At 39.4% G+C, this 23,998-nt stretch overlaps 1 protein-coding gene across 1 annotated transcript in view; it reads right to left on the bottom strand.

Annotated features, from left to right (window-relative positions):
• Nucleotides 1–949: 949 nt before the first annotated feature.
• LOC115052024 (5-hydroxytryptamine receptor 4) overlaps nucleotides 950–23,998 on the bottom strand; it is a 35,384-nt gene continuing 12,335 nt past the window's right edge. Inside the window, exons 3-7 of the mRNA XM_029515900.1 lie at nucleotides 23,781–23,960; nucleotides 22,650–22,850; nucleotides 22,191–22,344; nucleotides 19,998–20,662; nucleotides 950–2,421 (exon numbers count right to left, since the gene is read on the bottom strand). Coding sequence (XP_029371760.1) covers nucleotides 2,328–2,421; nucleotides 19,998–20,662; nucleotides 22,191–22,344; nucleotides 22,650–22,850; nucleotides 23,781–23,960 — 1,294 coding nt within the window. The 3' untranslated portion in view covers nucleotides 950–2,327. The remainder of the gene's footprint in view (nucleotides 2,422–19,997; nucleotides 20,663–22,190; nucleotides 22,345–22,649; nucleotides 22,851–23,780; nucleotides 23,961–23,998) is intronic.

The raw sequence follows: 23,998 nt of genomic DNA, 5'->3' as shown, positions 1-23,998 counted from the left end.
TTCCTGATGAGGGGCTTTGTGTGTAATTGCAGCCTACCGCTGCCAAAAATAAGAGAAGCTTGTTAAAAATGTGTTTGGTGCCCACACTGAATAATATTAGTCTATGCTGCATGCTAATGTTGTGTTACACGAGCATGCACACAACCCTCATTTTAAATCAACAGAAGATGCAAACACACAGCTTACTTTAATTGGAGAAAACATTTTTGCAGTATTTGCTCCAAAAAGAACTGTAACTCTTTACCATATGTGATACTGGCTAGGCATATCGGCCTCCAGGTGCTAAAAAGGTTATTTTTCGTAGGTCAATCACCTCACTGTGAAAAGGTATTGGCACGCTTTGTTTCAAGATTATTTGTATTTTGTGGTTGTTGTTGTTGTTGTTGTTGTGGTAGTGGAGGCACTAGTTTATTTTTACCCTAACCCTGTTAAATATTGATAGAGAATTCGCACCATCTTCTATATTTGGTTATTAATGAATTTTACGTGCTGTTGAGATGGCTTTTCCGACATCAATAATTCACAAACACGTATTATATAAAGAAATCTTAAAGTTGTGTAATCATTGCACATAGATCCCTAATAGATATGTTTAATTTTGATGTTAAAGGTTCACACAAAATGACTTCTCACTTCCCTTCACCTTTTCTGACAGTTTTAGCCACATTGTTTGAGTTATTATTGAGTTAGTATTGTATAGTACATTATTGCTTCCAGTAGAAACAGAGAGCTGGCATATATTTCCATTAGGAGCTGATGGAGACAAAAAAATTAGCTAAACGTTGGACTTGGACTGTTGGAGTTAAGTGCATCACATTGTTTTAGGCAGCATTACCATGGTCGACGAGTCCACAGCATCACAGCATCACAGAAAAGGAATCAGGTTACACTAAATATCGTCGTTTATTCACCATCTCCATCACACACATTAAACGCAAAATGTGGAGCACAGTGGACTATTAAGTTGTCACATAGTAACAAGACATTCATTTAGCTCTTCGTCTTTGAAGCTAGACTTTCAGGTTGTGCTTTGAACATAAAAACAATAATGAGCTAACCGTTTTCTGAGGCAGAGATGCAAAAATAAGTTGAAAAGGCGCTGTAGATATCAGTGATGACAGAAAGTAGGCGGCTGAGTCACTTTCACATCTCTGTGTCGATATTCTAAATGTGTTGAGATAAACACAAAGAGTGAGGCAGAAAGTTCAGATATGTAAACTGAGCATCAAATGCTGAGGGAGATGCTAATCTGTATTATAGAGGCTTTTTTTTTTTCACCCTTAAATAAAAAAACTCAAATGAGCAATGTGAACAGGTCCCAGCAGTTTTAAGGAATTCTATTAGAGGGTAATGACGGGAGAAAGTATTACGAGATTGACAAATACATTTTTGGCTTTGATCATTTCATTGAATCTTTCAATAAGGTAATATAGAATACTGTCAGCCTTGTAATCTTAATTTGAGTTGAGAGAAGTTGAAAGAATAAAATAATCCACAAATTATAAATTGTCCTGGAGAAAACCCGTCTTGCTTATGCACAAAGTTGATATCATCATATTTTGTCAAATAATATTTGATTGCATAATAATGTCACACTTCATAACGACAGCTTGAAAAAAATATCCCCTTCTGAATTCAGTGGACCTGTTGTCACATGTTTTACATTCCAATCAGGGTACTTAATTTCCAGATTAAAGGTCTCCAAGAAGCTTTTATTTCTACCCTCTTCTTGCTGTGAGTCTGTTTGAATGCAAGCTAGGTCCTTTAGAACAAAATGTTATATAAAAAAAAAAAAAAAATGTAAAGCGCAAATTCATGTGCCATGTGGCTTTTGCTGGACAATAATAGTGATGCGATTCCCACCTTGCTGTACATAAGTAGACCTGGACTACAACACAAGATCAGTTTTGGATGTAGTCGGAGATGCAAACGATTCACAGCTTTCATGTGCCATGAGAAGGTTTTTGCATGCCCAGTCTTTTCATGCTTTGTTTATAGGCATTTAAAAACTGTAATTGAAAAATCCAAATAAAAGTGTCCGTTGTTGACGCTGCATCCAGCAGCGTCAGTGTCAGAGTCCTCCAGAGTGTGATTTATCCGTACTCTCCTGATCACCACCAGTGGTGGCACTAACTCCTGGGTTACTCTGGACGCCATCAACATGGACAGCCCCATAAGCTGATGATGCTGGAGGGCAGCGTGGACATCCATGCTACAGAACATCCTCATAAATGGACTAATAAGGTATAATAACGACATATTCTTGGGATTACAAAAATTCAAAGCTTCCCCACATCAGCTAAATGTGACAGGTCAGTCAGTCTTCCTCATAGTGCTCCAAGAGAGTCCTGCGACTCCTGCTCATTGGCCAGTATCGTCCGACCGTTGTCGATGTAGCTCCGGTTTGGCAGGAACGACAATCTGAGAGGGAGAGAAAAACATACAGTAAACTTTCAAAAAAAGTCTGAAACAAAACAATTTGTAGAGCAATTCCAACATAGCACAGTGATTTATATCATATTTTTTTATGCATTTTCATGGCTTTGAATTGTAATATCACAATTCCAGGACCTGTAATGGGTTAGCTATCAGAAGTGGCTTCGGATCAAACTTAGAATGTAACCAGATCTGGTTTGTATAAAAGGTCGAGAGAAAAGCTTTAAAGGGTCACAGCAGACATAGTTTTATGTCATAGCTGTGCTGGCCGAAATGACCGAAGAGAGGAGACAGAAGAGAGTTTGTGAAGTGAGGTCAGTGGGAAGAGAAGCATGGGAAATGAGAAAAGAGGGACTGGGAACAACTGTCAACATTTTCCTGAAGGTGGTGAAGTCCTCTGCAAAGATGCAGAGAAAGAGCGACAGGAGAGAAAAAGACGAGTCTGTCTGAATGATAAAAGTTTCGGTATCAAAGTGCAAATTTGAGAATTCAGCATTTGTTTTTGCAGAGATAGATTTTAGAGGTTTTGAAAATGAAAACACAGAAAAAAAAAAAAGGCTCTGCGTAGTATATTTTCACTGATTTGTTTACAGCAACAACAGGGGTTTATTTGTTATCTCTCTTTTAGCAAGCTCCCTATTCAGGGTCGCCACAGCAAGTCAGCTCTGTGACTTGCATGACTGATCTGGCAACCAGATGCCCTTGCTGTGGCAACCCTCCCCATTTCTCCAGGCTTCTGACCGACACAAATCTACCACTGGTTTGCATTGTGGCTGGGGTTTGAACCCTGGGCCTTTACCACCGAGCTACATCCCCGTTCGCCTATTCATTATGTGACTATGTCTGCTCATCCTGTCAAGGCAGCTACAACCAAATACAGTACAGCAGAAACAGAAACCCGAGACAGCGACAGTGTGAAACAACGCAGGAATTACATATTGTCTTTGGCCTGTAGGATGTGGAATAAAAATATGTAGATCAAGCTGGTACTTTTCTAAAGATAAGCGATCTCTTGTAGGCAACAGATCACACAAAAGCTATTTTATTACAATCTCTCTAACTGCATTTACTTAAAGAGCAACATTTCACCAGATGAAAACTTTTTCTTACCACTTGTAGGTAAAAATTGCTCACAATTTGATATAAATTACACGCTACAGAATAGTTCACAAATTCTTACATAAAAGTAAAATACAACAAATACAGCAATTTAGGGCAAATATAAGATTGGACATTGTTTATTTTGTGCCTTATCTGCCTTTTGCAGATAATAAGGTGGAGAATGGGTGGATTTTTTTTTTTGGGGGGGGGGGGTTGTTGTTTTAACTCTTACCAACTGTAATGCAGTAGGGGAAATACGGTTTTACGTAAAGCTGGGGTTTGCTCCTGTTTAAAATGATAAATGAAGTTGTTTCCTCGTGCAAACGTTTATTCCAACCAAGCGAACTCATGTCAGCTTCATTTTGAGAAATGTACATTGGAGGTTTAGGAGTCTCTTAAAATAATGCAGTTTAAATTCCTTACAGATGCTTGAACAACCTGCCAACAAGAAAGCCAATTCACTCCAACAGCGGTGAAAGGACATGGCATACAGCAAGACGGTGAAAAACATTTTAAACTGTGGATCATTTCCAAAAAGTCCTTTACTCTCTGGGAATTTGGTCAACTTTCTTCCTGTTTGAAGACCAAAGCACTTCTAGACTACAAGGAAACATAAACAAACACACACCTGAAGGGTAGTCCTGGTGGATCCCTTTCTGGTCCCTGTCTTACACACAACACACACACACAGTCCCAAGCAGAGGCACATCCAGGGTGAGGCTGCAATGGGGGAAAGATAAACAAAAATGTTCTGTAACTTCTGCTCCTTTGTTTTGTGTGTTTTCTGTCCTGGGAGTCTATTTACTGTCCAAACACAGCTCTGCCTCTCTGTCTGTCCATTTGTCCATCTCACAGCCGTGGATGAGATTCCCAACATCCATCAGCCATGCGAGGGACCATGCTTAGACAAAACTAAAATAGTGTCGAGGATATTTAGGGCTGGCAACGGTATTACAAATACACTCTCAATGGTCTGAGGTCATAAATATCCAGCCTTTTTGAATTACACTTGTATAGTTGTAGAAAATTTGTACTGGTAAGGTTAAGGTTAGGGCTAGGGCTAAGTAAATATGCCATTTCAGCTTGGCTACATTTTGTTTGTTTTAAGTCTGTTCTTTGGCCAACAGAACTGGTACTTACAAAGTATCAGTTATACAGTAAGAAACATCCATGCTCCTTTCAACTCACTTCAGATGCTGACCTAATGAACCATACAAATTAGTTTTTTCTCATTTTCTCATGAGTCAGCTGTCTGGCGTTGCCTTAAACACTTCTCACAGGTGGAGATCACGGAGCTGTGACCTCATGGACTGCATAATGGCCTACACACGATGTCTTGTAGAGATTCAGAGGAAAACCACATAACACCTACATGGCTGGATGTTGGATTTTGGATTTGGTATCTGGATTCTGCTCTAATCCAGCAATTTGAGAATGAGCCACACTCAAATTCAAACCTACAGCTTGACCTAAAGACTAATAGGACTGTACAGAATCAGAACAGGAACATGTTATCCTTCAATCTGATCCATAAAGGCAAAATCCGATGTTTTGACTGCACATACACACTCAGCATATTATTCCAACAAATGGCACGCACATTGTCTATTCTTGAATGCACGTTTCACCACAGGCCTTAATTTGGCAAGCCCCATCTATAGCATTAAAAAACTAAACCTCTCTTCCAAGAATTTTCCCAGAATTCAAAAACAATGTGGGGGAGGGAAGTGTTGGGATTTTCCCACAAGTTAAATCAAGTTTTATAACATCATTTTCAAGGACTTGCAGGGCTAACACTTTGTCCAGAGAGGGTTTAGTGGTTAACCAGCATTTTCCTTCCTGTGTCTGCTCTAATCTGTCTCACTGTCACTCTCTGCACTGCCCATCTGAAAACGGAGGAAAAGGTGAGAGGGCTGTCTCTTGTGGCAGATGCGTTTTGTGGATTTTCTCTTGGTGGGCAGTGAAACATTTTATGAGGCTGTGTCAGTTGTCAATTATGATAAAAACAAAACAAAACAACAACAACAACAACAAAATAAACTTTCACAAGAAAGAGAATAAGAGAAAAAGAAAAACCTTGCAACTTGTCTCATGGGGACCTTTACATATGTGGAAAACATGTGTTTCTATTTTGAGCTAATGAGCAGCAAATGAGCCTGAACTGAACCACAGGTTTGGGAGCTGATACTGTGAAATTTAAGCTCTGTTTGTGTAAGATTTTAACGACATGAAACCCATTTCTGACACTATTATGGTCTACATTCCCAGCAACAGCCCTCGAGCGTATCTCCTTCTCGCCTTCAGCCAGAATGTGTCCCCCTGTTCAAAGCGGGTCCATAGGTTGTTTGTGTGGCCGTTTATTATGACCCATAGTTACCTTTGCTATGCAACATCTAGCGGCTGCAGTGATCGTGACGGGGGCAAAGGTGATGTAGTTGTAGTAGCGATTAAGAGGTGTTTGATTCCCGTGTTTCTATTATCTATGAGTGTTCGACAAAGTTTGCCAGCTGTGTTATTAATAAACCAAATCTTGGTATTTCCTAAACCTAACCAAGATAATTTTGTGCCTAAATCTAATTATGACACAAGCATTATTACAGTAGCCATGGCAACTAGGATCGAGAAGCCTGTTTATTATTGTAACCACGCCGATTAAAGTTTGGCATGCTTGTTGCAGTAAAGGTCCTATTTCAGGAGACGTCTCCAGTGGGTTGGATCTGACTGCTGAAAAACTTGATGGAGTGGAGGACTTGATAGGAAACAAAGCACCATGTAGTTCAGTGTAATTTTATCTTGATTGATTTACTCTGTGCATTCGGCAGCTGTATCACCGTTGTATTATTTGTAAGACAAAGAGATTATTTCTTACTAAAAATTCAGCTGTTATTGCCTGACATAAGTTATATACGCCTTGTTGGTCATAGCTACTTCTGCCATCTATATGCTGCCATATTTGCTATTATCTGTCATTTCATCTGTTGGATCTGAGGATGAATTTCAGTCTGACAAACTCAAATAGTTGATGAAAAAAAGCATGCTCAGAAAAAGATCATGATCCTTGAGTTGATTCTTCTGGGGAATGAGATGATTTTAAGATTTCATTTCATGCCATTTCATTTCAAATCATGCCAAGAAATAATACAAATAAACCTTTGCCAATAATGTGTCAAATAAAAGGACAAAAAGTCTTGGGCACAACACTGTTGTCGCTGTGAAAACCCATAAAAATCTTATTCCAGACAGGCTTGCATATTTCCACTCTGTGAACCAGCCCCAATAGCATTTCCCTGACTACATCTCAGTTACAAAATCTTCCTGGTCCTGTCAGTCACTTGCCTGAAAACATCATCTGATCTGTAGCATGACCTTAACAGACAGTGTCGTGAAATCGAGGAAGTTTTTTTGTTCCTTGAAAATTCCCAATATCTTTACGAGGACATTAAATAATCAAAGTTCGTTCTTATCTCTTTACTTTCACAGCTGAGGTGGTGAGGAGGGAGTGCTGATGGGAAGGAACGATAAGGTGTGTTTTCGCACAAGCACACTGGGGAACAAGCGGCAGGATGTGGTGGCAGTGCTAGTTTGAACAACACATGTGAGTCCATGGCCAGAGGGTCGCAATTACAAATCCCAAGATAAATCTAGTTTTGACCTCCTCTTTCACAAACTGCTGTCAAGAATTCTTCTGGGAAAGCCAAACTTTTGTTTTACCACAATTTAACCCATTAATTAACAACTGTAATTCAGTCTGAACTAACAGGATCATTTATTTTTTATTTTTTTGTTGTTGTTTTTTCATCAATACTCCATTTTACTCCACAGTCCATGAGTCCGGACACACACAAAGAAGATAAGTACTGCTCCACACCAGTCAGTCCAAATGCTCTTCAGTTACACCTGGCCTCCTGTCTTCCTCCCCGCTTGCCTCTCCCAGACCTTCCATTCTAACATCTGTCCACCAGATGTCCCCAGATGTTTCCCCCCAAGTCCACCTGACCACCTGTTTCTTGTCCTGCCCACTCACACACCTGTATCCTGTCAGCCATCATGTAAACCAGCCTTTTTCACCGGCCTGGTTATGTGCTTTGTGACCCGTCCTCAAACTCTACTGCAACTCATGGCATGTTTTTTGTCCTCTCTTATTATGTTGAAACAGCACTTGTCACGTGCATAATAAGCAAAGAAATAGAACATTTTGAAAAGGTCACACAGTTGTAGTTTATACATCAATCATGGCTTGCCTAAATCACATTAAAATGATATTTCAAGAGGTCAAACAATGGCCTGAGATGAACTTGTGTGACTTTGCTTCTTTGAAAATGAAAAATACCGATCACACAGTGATAAATGTATACATGGGTGTCAAAACTTGCACCAAGGTCACAGTCAGATGGCAAGAGAAGGGGCTTCGAAATTAAAGTGGTGGCACAAAAGCAACTTTGAAGACAAAGTCAGCAGCTGAACAAAAAATGCCACACTGGTGTGGTTGGTGACCCAGTTGGTGAGAACCAACTGGGTCTCTCTGGGCCAGATCATCCGCTGCGTTACATGTTTGGCTTTTTAGTGCTATGCTGCTCGTGAATGTGCAGCCATTCTGAAGAAAGACAATGCTGCAAGCTAAGACCAACAAACAGATCTCATATCAATTTCCTATAACATGTCATTTTCATTATTATCATATGTTTTGTCACTCTGGTTAAACTGAGCTTTTGATACTCTAAATATGGATCTGAGTGATTACATGTTAGCAGGGCCTGGCATTAGACCTAAATGATATTTCAGCTGAAATTCTACTCCTTAATCAAGAATAAAATACTTTTTTACATCTCCCAAAATTAGAACAAAAAATATTGAAATCACAGTCCACATGGTTCACAGTTCACCGCAGTGTAATCATCTTAATTACTCCTTGTGGTTTTTCTTATGCTATATGCCAGTATTGGATTTCTTATAACGGACGTGATATTAATTTTCTCCATACCACTCAACCCCAGTGCTGTCTCTGTGTGTCTCTGCCATATGACCGTATGCCAAGATCTGACTTTGAGGAAACAAAGAAAATCTTTTTCTTCAAACAAAGCTTGTTTTGTTATAGAAGAAAGAGAATGATTTTATCTGAGTGAGATTTGAGCCCAGTCTCCCTCCGTTTTATTGATGTTAACCGGACTCCCTTCCTGCTCGAAGATGGGCTACCTGATAACGAGATAATGCTTCTTATATCACGTATGTCTGTGCGTTTCTGTTTGTGTGAAAAATGAAGATGATCTCATTTGTCACTTATTTGTTTAGTTTAAGTAGATTTTAAGTCTTGTCTGTCTATTATATCCAACTTTACTTTGTAATGAATTACAAGTTTTTCTTAAGATCCGTGATGAGACAAAATTTTAGAGAAATATAAGGGTTTAAGGTTTAAATGAAGGTTTATGGTTTATTTTGTCTTTACCAACTCCTCCAGTGGAGCTTCAGTCAACCTTTCTCATTAATTCAGAAATCCAATCACCACATCTATTCATACCCAAGACATAAAGCTAAAAAAAAAAAAAAAAAAAAATGATCGACATGCAGCGTCGCCCAAAGTTTTATCTGGCTGTAATAGAAATGTTGGATGGAGCTCTAAGAACTGTAGAGCCACTGGGTGATCACTGCACGTCAGACTAAAAAGCAGCCCACTGTCTTTCTGTCAATCAAACACACACAATCCCATTCACACACAACCACACAGTCTTGTCCGTCGCTATAACTTAAGCAAGAAAAACATGACAGTCCATATGTAGTCTTTTGGCAAACGCTGAAATATTTAAAATCCAGCCGCAGCCAAGATCTATCTTGAAAACGGCAGCAGCGGAACGTCAGCGCTGACGGCAGATCTGACAGGGACAGGGGAGACAACACACTTCCAACTATTTGTCATCTTTTAATGTCCTCAGGACAAGCAGCGGACGGTTTGTGTGTAGCTCATTTCTGATTGAATCCTAATCCACCTGCTCTTCGGCAGCTGATTGATTCTCAAACTGCAGTTGTAGGAGAATAAAAAGAGAGGGATGGAAAATTGTCACGTTACATTTTCATAACACCTTTGTCCCGCTATTCCTGACACTTTTCTACAAGTGGGAGACAGAGTCAGAAAAGAGGCATTTGGCATGCTTTGCAAGATGCCAGAAATACAGCACGCCATCTCCTTTTTGAGTGAAACATGATGAAATAAAAGGTAATACACTCTAAATATTTAGATATGCTTTGAATAAGTTTTAAAAACAAACTATTAAAGGTTTCAAACAGGCAAACCTGCCAGATTTTTTTCAAGAGTCTGAATCTGATTGATCTGAGTCTAATTGAATAAATGGGTTGTATTATATCATACATTTAATGACCTTCATTTTCAAGGCCCATTTTGATCTGATGGCATGAAGATTAAATTGCAACATTTAGCTCCTTACACTTCCTATGTCCCTAATATTGGTGTCAGTCTTTATATTTTCTTCAAACATATGGCCATATTGTCGCTAAAGACATGGATCTTCTTATAATACAAGGCTGTCAGATGTAATTCTATCTTCTATCTTCTTCTATGTCAAGTACTTTAGAAATCGGCCTCTGACCCTTGAGACAACAAACCCGAAAAACTCATTATTTTTCTCTGCTTGCTGTTGCTAAGGAAACAAAAAAGTAGAAAAACACAACATAAAATTACAAAAAAAAAAAAAAAAAGACTCAAATAGTAAAACATCTGAGATCAATGCTTATGTACCTTATGCCATCAAATCAATATAAGGCTGCATGCAACCAAATTTCTTTCCTTTTAATGCTCTGAGTAATAATGCAGCACATGTAACAGTAACCACATGACCACATGAAAGTGACAAAAGCAGGGAAAGTGTCGTGACATTCAGATATGCAACCCTTTTCCACACAATGATGACATGAAAGCAACAGGTATATGAACAATATTTCCTCATTTCACTGCTGTTCTTAGATTGAGTATCTATTATGTCAGAACAATGTGTTCCCCATCATTTATCTAACTTGACATTTTATAGCCCATTAAAGACCAAACAACAGGCCACCGGCCATCCTCAACTCTCAGCGAGAGAGAGTTTATAGTTCATCGAGCAACGAGAGGCAGTAAAGTCATATTTAATGTTTGGCATGTAGGGAGAGGCTCTTAGTAAGGACACAACATCCAAACAGTTTCCTGGAAAACTGTTTAACTAAATTGTAGTGAATTAAACCTTTATTAGCCCCACAATAAGAAGGTCACAGGTTTGGTTCTCAGCCTGGGTCCTTTCTGTTTACATCCTCTCACCGTGCCTGCGTGGATTTCCTCCCACCGTCCATAGACATCATGTTTGGGTTAACTGGTGACTCTAAATTGTCTGTAGGTCTGAGTGTGAGTGGTTGTTGGTCTCTGTCTGTCTGTGTGTTGGCCCTGTGATGGACTGGCGACCTGTCCAGGGTGTACCCAGCCTCGCCCAATGTGAGCCGGGATTGGCTCCAGCAGCCCCCACGACCCGGAAACAGATAAGTGGTAGAAGATGAATGAATGAATGATAAACCTTTATTACTGCCAGATTTGTTTTTTCTTGCAGATGGTATTAGAGTAAAAACACATGATCACCGAAATGAAAATAAATGAGGAAACAAATCCAAAGAATGTCTGAGCCTCATCCACAGATCTCATATCAGCTCTCCCCAGTGTACATGCCTACTGCCTGAATTTATGTCAGATTTAAGTTGAGCCTCTCTATCCTGAATCAGATGAGTCAGTTATCTTCCCCCCAGATTTAGAAATATAAATTACATGATCCACCTGAAGCTGAAATAAGGTCAGGAGTTAAAGATTGACAAGAGACTCCTGGTTACTACATCACAGCTAAACCCAATGATACTATCGTGAAATTGATCATTGTGACGTATGGGAGCTTAACCCATACTACCTGCACACATTTGTGCTTGCACAAAAACATTAAAAATGCACCTTCCCACCTTGGAATGCATCAATTGCTCCCTTTCTAATCACCAAGGTTTACAAATATTGAGTCGCAACAGCAGCCACAGGAAGAGAATGACAAAATGTAAAGTAGCGCTAAAATGAATTTTTGTACTCTTGGTGCAGTAAATAAACTACTGATGACTTGTGATAACCTTCAAAACTAAGAAATAATAAAAAAAAACAAACTTCTAGAATAATTTGGACAGTTTACAGGTGTGGTCCGACTCGTGTGTTCTTGGTCACGTGCTGGGAAAAGTTGTAAAGTCAATGAAGACACAGAGTGAGCATGGTCACTGACTGATGAGAACCTGTGATAGCACTGCCTGAGGGCTCTGAAGCTGCCTCAGAGACGTGGCAGGAGATCTGACACAAGGTTCTATCATAATGTCTCAACAGTGAAATAAAGTAAGGGCTTATTTCCCTGCTCTTTTTTTTTTGTTGTTGTTGTTTTTTTTTTTGTTGCCTTTTCACTCTCAGGCCAACAGGTCCTGTAAAAGATTTGGATCAGCTTCTTTTGCAGAGTCTGTGAAACGAAATATAGGAAATGTACTTTAGTTTCTCTACAAACTTCTGTATTTCCCCTATTTTTCATCAATCATCATTTTATTTTATTTTTTTATTATTACTTTTGGCGGTGCGTGCGGCATACAATACATTTCTTGGCATGCAAATCTTAGCCTCAAGGATTTCAATGACAACCGCTCCACTGACAAGTCCTCTTTATAGCTTTGATTAAAAAAAAAAAAATATATATATATATATATATATGGCTGAAAAAACAAACTGGCTTCAACTATCGACTTCAATACATGTCAATGACAAGTCCTAGTTGCCTTTATACTGAGTGCAGTACAACGGCTTTAACAGTATTCCACTAAACTCACACAAAACCTTTAACAACAACAACAAACAAACAAAATCACCAATTTACCAGGAATAAAGACAGGAAATCTTAAAATACATGCAGCATGTCTCAGTATTTCACCTGAGACCATGCGTGACTGACTGCTACACTCTCGACCGAACACCATTGTTTCACCAATACATGCTCATTAGTATGACTGACTCTGCTCCTTAAAATAACCTGTTTTCACTCGCTGTTCTAGTCCAGACAAAGCCCTGCATCGCTACTGTCCATATCTACAGTGTTACTGTTTAGATTATAGTAATTTTGTGTGTCTATTTATTTTTTCTCCTTGTCTGGACATTTTTTAAATGAATCCAGCACTCATTTAAAAACTGACAACAGTAAGAACAGACCTCAGTCAGACTTTCACCCAGAGAGTCTTTAGTGCCCTAAATCATATTTAAAGAAAATAAAAACAACCCCTTTGTGAGAAAATAGACTGCCTTAATTGAATTTCAAAGAGTTGATTTGTTCAGGTGGGTCAATTCTATGGTCCAGTTTGTCACCATGGAAACTGTGTTCTATCCCAGAGTATAGCAAAGCTGATAGATGGATGGAGCGGCTGAGGGAGAGACGAGGGTCATTTAGAATCACACGTAAGCTTAGAAAATCCAAACCACGTCAAAACCTGTGGAGGAAGAAGCACAGCAGCAGCTCATGTCCTCCGCACAAGTGGAGAAGGATTTAGAAATGTTGATTGTGTCGTGTATTTGTTATCATAAACTGGTGAAAATCTTTCTTGTTTAATTCTTCCACTTTCCTTCCATTCTTTAGTCTGTAAATACGATATTCAACAAACTTTAACTTAAACTAAAGAAAAACAGCGAGCCAATGACCAGAAGAGACAGACTCCCTCTGTGGCATCGTAACCTAATCTTTCCATCATAGTTTTATTTTAGTCATTTATTTATTTTTGAAGATATTCACTAAAATCATCTTGGATAAGAAAATAAAGAGATGCCAAGTAGTAGACAGATGGAGAAAAGGAAGGTCATCGTGGAGACAAGACGAACATTTCAAACCAATGTCCGTCAAGAAGAATTAAAGAAACAGATAGAAGTCCTCTGAGTTAAAGAAAAAAGAAAGAGAACTAAAAGAAGCAGCTGGAGAATATTAGGTTTTAATAAAACCACAATAAATGATCTTGTAATAAATCCTCCTGCCCGTCTGTCTAAACTGCATGTCAATGGAAGATCAAGTAGTCTCTCCTCCACCAGCGGCCTGATTCTTATTCACTCATTCACACACTTGCAGAGTGAGTTAGTGCCTGTAGAGCCACAGTTCGAGCAGGTGGAGCTGAATCACCAAGGACCAGCTACAGAATCACTGTGACATCAGTCTTCTCTGGCGACAAGTACCATTCACAGTGAAACCATACATCCCCAAATCAGATTATCAGATCTATAAAAAACAGAAAAAGCTAATGTTACAGATTATGTCGTGTCAACAGCGAAGACTTACAGCCCTGGAAGAGTTCGAACCCACCTACTCTTTGCTTATGATTTGTGTTTGTGATTTGTTGGACCCAAAACATTTAAAACAGCTGTGTCTCATTCTAGTAATCTATAATTGTGAGTTGCTGTTTTTTTTTCCCCCAATAAGTCCATATATAATTAATTTGCATATCAGTGATCTTGACTTTGGCCACCTAAATTTAATCATTTCATTTTTGATCGAAGTGAACATCTGTGTCAAATTTCAAGAAATTCCCTCATGAGCGTCCTTAATTATGAGATAGAGATATGGCAGCAATCAGGCCAGAAACATGTTTTATGAAGTTTTGTGACCTTTGAAAAACGTGTGAACCAAATTTTGAGTAATTCCCTCAAGATGTTTCTAAGATTACATTGTGGACGATGGAACAGATGAACCAATAAATAAATAAATATGTAAAATTGAGGCTTAAGAAATAATCAAAGTTAAAACCGCAGAGGCCAAAATAGATCAAATTTTAGTCCATGAGCAAAAGTCCAAATAGCATATGTCCTACATTTCCCATGAGCCATCTTAGTAAGATCCCCCTGCATCAAAACTCTTATTTGTCTATCTATCTAACTTTTCTGTGAAATAATGTAATCTCCAAGCTCAAACTGAAATAACCATGGCAACTCTTTATGAGGTCATCACTGGGACATTAAGAGCAGTGTTCATCTTGATTAGTGGAGTGTCCCTTTAATATGGTCCACAAATGAATCACAGATCTGGTTTGGCATTTCAGTATTTCAGTAACACTGGTCACCTAATATCCTCCCATGCTGAGCCTTCGTGCACTGACTGCATTTCCCTACATGGGCCTGAAAGTTTCATCATATCTCAATAAGCAAAATAGGAACGTGGACAGTAGACCAGGAGATGCGATTTATACATCGATTGAGCCTTTGGAGGAATTTCAAATTCTGCTGCTTTCAGATCACAGCAGTCACACTTTTCCTTTCAGCATTAATGCCACATATTTGACACACAGAGCATTCACACCCTCCACTTCACACAGCTGAGAAACAGTGGCCGCTGTTCATCTGGATAAGAGAATTCAACAGGACTTGTGATCTCAACAAAGAGCTGAAGGTGAGCTCAGGACAGATCACACGCACACACACACACACACACACAGGTGGAGTTTGAAATCCAGGGCTGCAGATTGTGATTTCTTGCCACACACCTGACTCTTACAGGGAACAAGCTTCCACAACAGTAGATATCAGTAGATATACAGATTAAAAAATATTCGGCAAAACGTGTTGATTTGTACACATTTGCCTGAACTCTGGGGTCTGATGTGGACACATTAAGCCCTCTCACATTACATCTGTCACATATGTTTAACTCAGGCTGACACATTCCGCCAACACTGCTTTAGGTCCTGATGTCAGGTGCTTGGAAGGACGTAAACATTACAAAGATTCCTGATAACCTCAGAGAAACTGCAGGAAACCCGAGGAGAGACCAAATATGTAGAAATCATATTTACAACACAATCGATCACTAGAACTCTGCATTTTTGTCTCGTGCTTGTCTTCAGTCTGTAGACGTTCTACACCAGTTAAAGAAAAAAGATTTTTTAAAAAGCTGCTTGAGAAAAACTCATTTTTCCGACAGAGCTAGATGTGAATTGATTCCACTCTCCTGTCTACATGCTATACTGTATATAAGCTATGTACAACAGCTCAGACCACTTTATTCTTTTATTGCGAGTCAGTTCAAAACATTTATGCGACATTATGAGCAGGCATACATCAATACACACAGCCATAAATCTTATATGCAGGCCATATGTATATCCATTATCATTCTGCCTTAGAATCAGTGTCAAGAAGAGAAGAAAAATGGAAGTGGAACATCAACATCGTAAAATAATGTTTAATCTCTCCCTTATGTAGTTTGTTTTGCTTAGGAAATTTCTGACTAATCACATGTTCTTCATTATGTCATTAAAGGTACAATTGGCTCACGCATCACATGCTTAATGTGATTTTACGCATCTCTAACATTTCTCCCACAGTCAAATTAGCCACATGAAAAAACAAACCCTTGATCACCACCGCATTGGTTTGTCAGATTCATATAAATGTGGCCAAAAGAAAATTTGGCAATGCTCGACCAAAGTAACACTAAACAAGGACTTAAGTGCTGTGAAACAACGTCGTACAGCATCTCCTGACGGGCGCACAAGGACACAAGGGACAGTACGAGTGTATTTACTCAACAGCTTCAACCTGTTTTAGACCCTAGATGTCTTGATACTTTTTCTTCCAGTGGGCACAACACAAGGTCTGTTATTACTCTAATCACATACAAGTGTCTACTGTCCACTGCTGGAGCTGTGTGTTTGTGTCTTTGTTGTTTGTTAGGACCACTGAAGAAAATGACTCCAGGATTATTATTTTTTTCTTCTTCTTCTTTTGAGGAACCTGTGAAATGCGTTTGTTGTTGTCTTTGTTTCTATTAATAAATCAAAAGAGGTCAGATGTCGAGTCAAAGGCCCTTCAAGTGCAGAACGAGAGACAATACATATTTATAGTACTAAAGATAATTGTTAACATCATTAATGATAAATTAATTCATAATTAGGAGCCACATCGTCCTCCAAATAGTGGTTCAAAATGAATAAGAAACAAATTTCATGGAGCCAGGTTTCAGAAAACACCAGAGACTGCTGAACCATCTAGATAGAGCACTATTCAAGCCGCAGCAAAGAAGACAACAAATCACAGTCTAAGGAACTAGGCAAAGGGACAATACTGTACATTGCACTGTCAAGTATATGAACCTTCGCTGGAGGCAAAAAATATTACAGTGATGAAGAATCTATCAGCCCCAACTGTGCTAAGATGATTATTTGCACAAACCAACAGTAAAGAAAAGACAAAAGATGCTTGTCTGGGACGTGAAAAATAACGGACTACATAGAAACACCCACACATCCACATACACTATCCGCCCACAGACAGTGTCTAAATGCTTCGAGCTCACTGACAAAATAATTTGACGGGATTCCTCCAGTTTTCTGTCTGACAGGTTTTAGGAGAGATTGGGGTTAACACTGTTTACCTTTCTGTTTCCTATATACACACACACACAAAGCCCAGAAAATGCAAAAGCATTCACACATGATAACTAACTGGAGTGCGCACATCAGGTCAACGGCTTTTTCAGCAAACTACGTACTCATACAGTCAGTAACATGGCACCGCAGAGCAGTGACAGAGCAGGAGATTAGGAAAACTAACAGCTATAGAAAAAATCACACATTGCACATGAGCAGAAGCGTGTTTATAAGTGTATAAATAGTGTGTGCATGTATTTGCCTGTAGAGAGTCACACATACAACACAATACAATTAGTGCACATGATATCTCCCTCCTTCATGCCTAATCCTATACAATCTTCCAGTGTATTTTGTCAGCTGTGTGTGTATCTGCGCGTTTGTGTAAGTCCCTTTGTTTCTCTCTGGTGTTGAAGTATTTGTGTTAAAGATAAACAGTGCAGACACAAGGAGGTCACCTCCTCCATCATCTTCCCCACTCAAAGGAGTGCACAAACACAGACGGCGACTAAATTACCACCATTAACGTCAACAGCCACTCTGCTATTGTAAAAATGAAAGAAATATACATATAACTGGAGCATTGCATGATATTTTACATAATTTTATTAAATGTGCCAATTTGTAAAAAAAAAAAAAGGCGAATTTGAAAATATGTAATCAATCTGGAGTGTTGTACGAATCCCTCCGTAAAAACAACTCACTGCTCCACATGACGTCAGATGACTTTACTTTCAAGCTCACAAGAGTTTTGTAATAGCAGGTGTCAGTATTTTACTGATGGCTTTACGATTCAATAAATACAGCATAAATTAACCAAACGGTTTGCTATTTGCACTAAATGCAGGAGAAAGTTGAGGTTAAACTTTTTTTTCTTCAGGTGATAAGCAAAATGTATTCATCAAATCAGATGGGAGTTTATAGTGATAGCGGTGAACCAACAGACTGGCCAAAGGTTAGCATTTCTAGGAAAATTGCAAGCACCGATTTAACGCATTTCAATTTTATCAACATGATGAATCTGTAAAATATAATCGAGTAAACTTAAGAGATTTAAGAAGCTCAAGTCTAAACTACTTAAGTAGCTCAAAACTCAAACTCAAACTGTTTTATTATTTATCCCCGTAAGGCAATTTCATTTTCAGTCAACCAGTCATTAAAACAAACAAACAAACAAAAAAAAAAACAACATAGCTTCAATCATCAAAACATTAAAAACATTCATTTGGACGGCCCAGCATTGCAACAGGTAGCATATGAGAACCAGAGCAGCGCTGAACACAGGTCCATATGCAGGGACCAGTAGGGCCTGGGATGAATAATAAATAAATAAATAAGTCATAGTAGTTCTCACGATGTTTGGCCTTCAGCAACAATTAAAAGCCTGATGGCAGAAGCAACAACAGAATTTGAATAACTTGTTTTCCTTGGGGAGGGGCACAGTCCCATGGGCATTAAACTAAATTCTTTAGTCAGAACAAGCTCAGGATGACTAATGATCTTTCAGGCTTTTCTGGACCATCTTCTTTTTCTTTTTTCTTTTTTTTTTTTTCGCAGAGAACGCTCAGGCCTGTCAGCCATATGCCAGTAATCTTGGAGCAGACTTTGACAATGTTGCTGAGACTGTTCTTCACCCTCGCAGACAGTCCATAAAACCAGCAGATAAAAGAAGAGACTCAATGAAAGAACAACAAAAAATATATAAAATGATCTGAGAGACTGAGAAGATCTAACGTCTGCATCAAGTGGGTCCTTCTCTATGTTTTCATCAAATTTGAGTCATGAGTAAAACATTGCTCCTAGGTACTTAAATGTCTCTAATTTCCATATTTTGTCCACTGACTGTATAATGCCGGCTTCTGGGTTAGAACACCTCTTCCTGAAATCAATAATTGGCTCCTTTTTTTTCACATTTTATTCTCCTGAAACTGTTCCTTATTACTGGAGCAAAAAAAAAAAAAAATCATATTGCATGTATGTCAAAGTCTTTTTATTATAATTATAATTATTATTATTCTAAAAATGACATTTTTCCACCACACCCCTTTCAGTCTGTCTGCATTTGGGTGACACTGACCTTCAAATACGACACAGCTTACAATCACATTAATACGAGCTCACTAAACACTGAAATGAAATAACTTGAATGAGTGAATTCATTTGTTTTCGTTTCACAGTCTGGGAGGTCCTTCTTTTTTTAAAAAGGCAAATTGTTTCACTTGCAGCGCACCTCACTGACTGACAAAATAAAAACTAAATAAATAAATGAATTACTTCAAGTGGAGCCTCAGCACAGTACGTTCATATCCATTTACATATTAGGGTATAACGCATACATAAAACCTAATAGGATGATGGCTGCACTAAACCATGATATTTACTCTTGCTCCTGGTATTGACATACCACTAATTTACCATTCTAGAGGATGTGAGGCTGGCTGGAGTTAATAAAACATCGATTACTTCTTGAATAAAGCACTGATCATGATACAACATGATCTACGCGGTTCATCAGTAATGCATCCAGTATGCCACATTGGATTGATTTGTAAATGCAGAGCTTTGATTCCAATAATAAAACAATCAGATCTTTGTTTTTTAGTTATTTTAGGAGTGATATTGTCCTCTTCACCACATTACAGTGAAGTGCGTCATCATCACAGCAGACATGACCCAGCTGACCCTGCCTGGCAGGTGGTATACATTCATCTTCCATCATTTTAACAAAAAAGAACATTTAGACAAAGCACACACATATCTCTCATAGATCTATTTACTCCCCACCACTCTCACTCGCACACATGCATTTACTGTGTGCCACCTCACACTCTGGATACAGTCCGTTGCCAAGCGTCCAATTCAACAACAATTGGAATTGTTCTTACTGGCTAATGATGCAAAGTCAAAAAGAATAACTTTACCTGAGTGCAACACAAACCACAACAGGAAAAATGTTGTTGCATTGAATGAAAGAATCAAAGAAACTAGTGTATGTGGCCATGACATTACAGTGTGTTTACCTCAGTGCCATAGACGTTGCGTTGACTGACGCTGCAGAGCACGCTCTGTGGGTTTGTCTATAGGTGCAGCTCCCGTGCCGTGCGTACCGCTCATCCCCACAGCAGAGGATCACGAGGAACGCCCTCCGAAATGCCCGGTTCAGGAAGGCATACAAGAAGGGATTCAACCCTGAGTTAATGTACCCAAGCCATAGCCAGGCTGTCCAAAGCTGCCAGGGCACTGAGTAGTGAATGAATGGATCCACCACATTGGTGATGAAGAATGGTGCCCAGCAAAGGCAAAAACAACCCATTATAACTGCCAATGTTTTTGCCGCCTTGGTTTCAACCCGCATGCGGCTGTTCGCTATAGGAGCCTGCTCTGACACAGAGGAACCCATTGTTGTCCTAAGATGGTAGGTCTCTGAGGGATCTGAGGAAGTGGAGGACCTCACTGTGATGACCGGAACCGTCCCGGTAACAGGAGCAGAGCCAGCGCGCTGCAGTGTCTCAATCTGTCGCACGTGGATCATGGCAGTGACATAGATTCTCTGGTAGGCTAGGACCATCAGAGCCAACGGCACATAGAAAGCCACCGCAGAACAGATTAGGGCATAAGGTTGGTTGACCAGAAACACGCAGCTCGTGTCATTGGAGCCTCCGGTCAAAGCTCGTCTTTCCTCAATCTGGAAGGGAGAAGAGACACACTCAGAATAGAGCACACTGTACATTATTGAAATGTCGTCGTAAATGAGATTAAGACATTAAGATTCTCAGCGCAACTTGTGTACAACAGAGTGTGGAGCTCAAATAAGGAAGACTAGTTTACTGTAGCATGAAGAGAACAAAAAAAAATGTAAAGCTTTAGAAGTGCTGTTGAGGATAATTTTTGCTTGTTTCAGATAGGCTGCCTTCTAACCTACAGAAAGGAGTGACAATAATACTGTCACCTGGCTATATCTGTTGTCAATTAAAAATATGATCATGTCTGAATAATCTGCATATCATACAGGTGGAGAAGCTTCTTGAGATGAAGAGTTTTTGTTTGTTTGTTTTTTTTCATCCCCTTGTGCAGTAGCTGGACTCGGGCACTGATGAACTACCCTCTGAGATATGCACTGTTGTAAACTGGCCATTTTGTGTCATGGTGCAGTAATAATTTCCCATTTCAAAGCATCTTTCACATTTTACACGGATTTCTGGTTTCGAGACAAAGAGGGCACAAACTCCACAGTTTAAGATCACTGTGATCACCAGCAGGATTATATTTCATAGTCCGCAGAAGAGCCAGCTGTTCACGTTCAGCCTACTTATTGATCACTTTCGGATGTATAAATGGCTGCTCATTGAGCGAGAGAGCAAGTTACACAGAGAGAGAGAGAGAGCTTGATCCATGATTTGATCCTGCATGAAGGCAGGTAAATAATAGGCTATACTATACAATTATACTTGACTATAGTGAATAACCCAGGAAAACTAGCAGAGGTTACTTCAACCCAAGCAGATATACTGTACCATTATACTGAACTGAGTATTTTCTAATTATTTAATCTGTTTTTACTGCTTTGTGATAGAGTGAGAAGAAGTTTGAAACTATTCAGTCAGCATTGGAAATTGAGAGCTTTTGAGAGAATGACTCGAAAAGACAAAGATGACAAAGGCCTAAACCTTTGCAATTGTAAGCTCCGTCATCTTTAAGAAAACAAAATAAAAAAACAAAAAAAACAAAAAGCAAACTTTGTTGTTTGGATGCTGTCTGACTGAAGGACTGAGAAAAGGGGCATCATATTTCATTAAGTGCGGCTGAATAAATTCATCTATCCCTGTCTGCCTCTGGAAGTCCTGCAGCTCATTCCAAGGCAGCTCTGAAATAATCTTGTACCAAAACATCCACGCTAGTAGAAAATGGTTGTTGAAATGCGGTCTTTGCTTACAGCAGAAGAGCCTCCACAGAGACTTGAATTGTTTTGTGATTACTGCATTACTGTGTCATTGTTCAAGGGATCAGGAATTTTATTAGAAACAGACAATATTAAGTTGGAAATATTTCTGCTGTATTTGTCCTTCCAGAAAGAACATCTCTCTAAGGCATTTGAGGAAGCTATATGAACTCTCCACTTTCTTAAAACATACTGAACATTTGGATGAATATCGAGAAACTATGAGGTCCACTGTGACCCTGATGGTTTCTCATCTTTGCCACCGTGGACTCACAATGTCTTCAATGCCGATGGCGTTCCAGCTCTGCATAATGGGTAAGAAGGAGATGAATGTGGGGATGAGCCAACAGCCGCTGAGCATCACTGCTACTCTCAGTGGGGTCATCTTGTTTCTGTAGACCAGAGGCTGGCAGCAGATTGCGTAATACCTGGAAAAATGCACACGCAAACACACAAGGACACGCCATGGTGTATAGTTTTTAAAGCAGCATTCAATACATTTTAAAAGCCAAACATCAAAACCGTTCAAATGTAAAGTGAATCATATGTCAGTCAAATGACTTCATATCGTGAAGTGTATTTTTGTGATATTGCATCTCTTTCATCGCCTGTTTATTTTCAAGGCATTTTATTACATTGGGTTATGTGCTGCAGAGTCCGCAATACACCTTCAAAAGAGAGGTGAGTTATCAAAGTTCATGAATTGGTCCTGTCACATGACACACACACAAACCTGTCCAGTGCAATGCAACAGAGGTGAAGGATGGATGCGGTAGTCAACAGGACGTCAAGAGATGTTCGGACGAGGCAGAAGATCTCTCCATAATGCCACTGTCCAGTAGTCAACTCAATTGCGGCAAAGGGCATCACAACCAGCGCAACTAGCAAGTCAGCAAACGCCAGTGACACAATGAAGTAGTTGGTCTTCTTCTTCCTGAAGTGAGAAGTGAGATATTATCCATAAAGTCGCCAATAAAATGAGTTCACAGTTACTGTAAAATTACGTCTCCCGTGACTATAAAAAGCTTTGATCTTTCAAATTTGGAGCTGCTGCCACTCAATCTGCCAGCTGTCAGTGTGACTGCATGAGCATGAGGCCAAAGGAATGCGTGCGGCTTTATTTTCATTCGTTACTGACATATTTAAGTTTGGAGCTTTTCAAATATCCCAAATATCTTTGCACTAAATACCAGATAACTATCGTGGTCAAAGGCGCTGCTTCAGCAATGTCCGAGCTTGCTGCAGCCACCGTCTCCAAAACACAGACAACATGATCTCTCTTTTTTTTGTTGTAGTTGCTCTTTTATTTTGAATGCCTTGCAGGAACAAAACAATGGTTTTGTTGCTGCTGTTCTCATCTGGCAACAACCAACTTTACTGTCAACAACTTTCCCCGAAAAGTATACCATGACATTTTAGATCAAATTCTTCCCCAAAGGTACATTTGCTTGAATGCTATCGGTGTGGACTTTTGACAAAAAAATTCAGTATTTGTCACTTTGAAGCAGAGCTTAGTCTGTGGAATCAATTTATATATTTATTTTTTTGGAAAATGTGACAGGCCATACGCTGACTTCATCCCAGGAGAAAAACCAATCACAGCCAACTCCCACACTATTAGTCATGTTATGTTTTTGCATTTTTAAACAACATCGCTTGAACCTGGCAGCGGCCTAATGATGGTTCCACTTGTTCCACCTGAGCACAAGGACAAGCTGTCCACATCCGATTTCATGGCATGAACAGGTGTCTTTTGTCAACCTTGCAGCCTGGTGCTTTTTGCACATATTCAGAGTTTATAGGGCAGTTAAACCAAAATGGACCATCGTTATGGCCACTAGAGGTAAGAAGACAGCCAGCTCACCGTAGTTGTCTGTCCTTGCAGAGCGCAACCATGACCAGCAGGTTGCCGAACACTGTCATGATAATAATGATGGAGAGGAAGATGGTGAGAGCAACTGTCTCTACTGAGCTCAGGAATTCTTGCGGCTTTTGTTCCTGCTGTTGTTTTTGTTGTCCTGTGTTTATTGTGTCATCCATCAAACTACAATAGAAAACAATGACAGCATCTTAAAACCATTC

The sequence above is a fragment of the Echeneis naucrates genome, chromosome 12 (genome assembly GCF_900963305.1).
Source record: "Echeneis naucrates chromosome 12, fEcheNa1.1, whole genome shotgun sequence".
NCBI lineage: Eukaryota > Metazoa > Chordata > Actinopteri > Carangiformes > Echeneidae > Echeneis > Echeneis naucrates.
The sequence above is the reverse complement of the archived record's forward strand: the minus strand, read 5'-3'. Positions and strand labels throughout refer to the sequence as shown.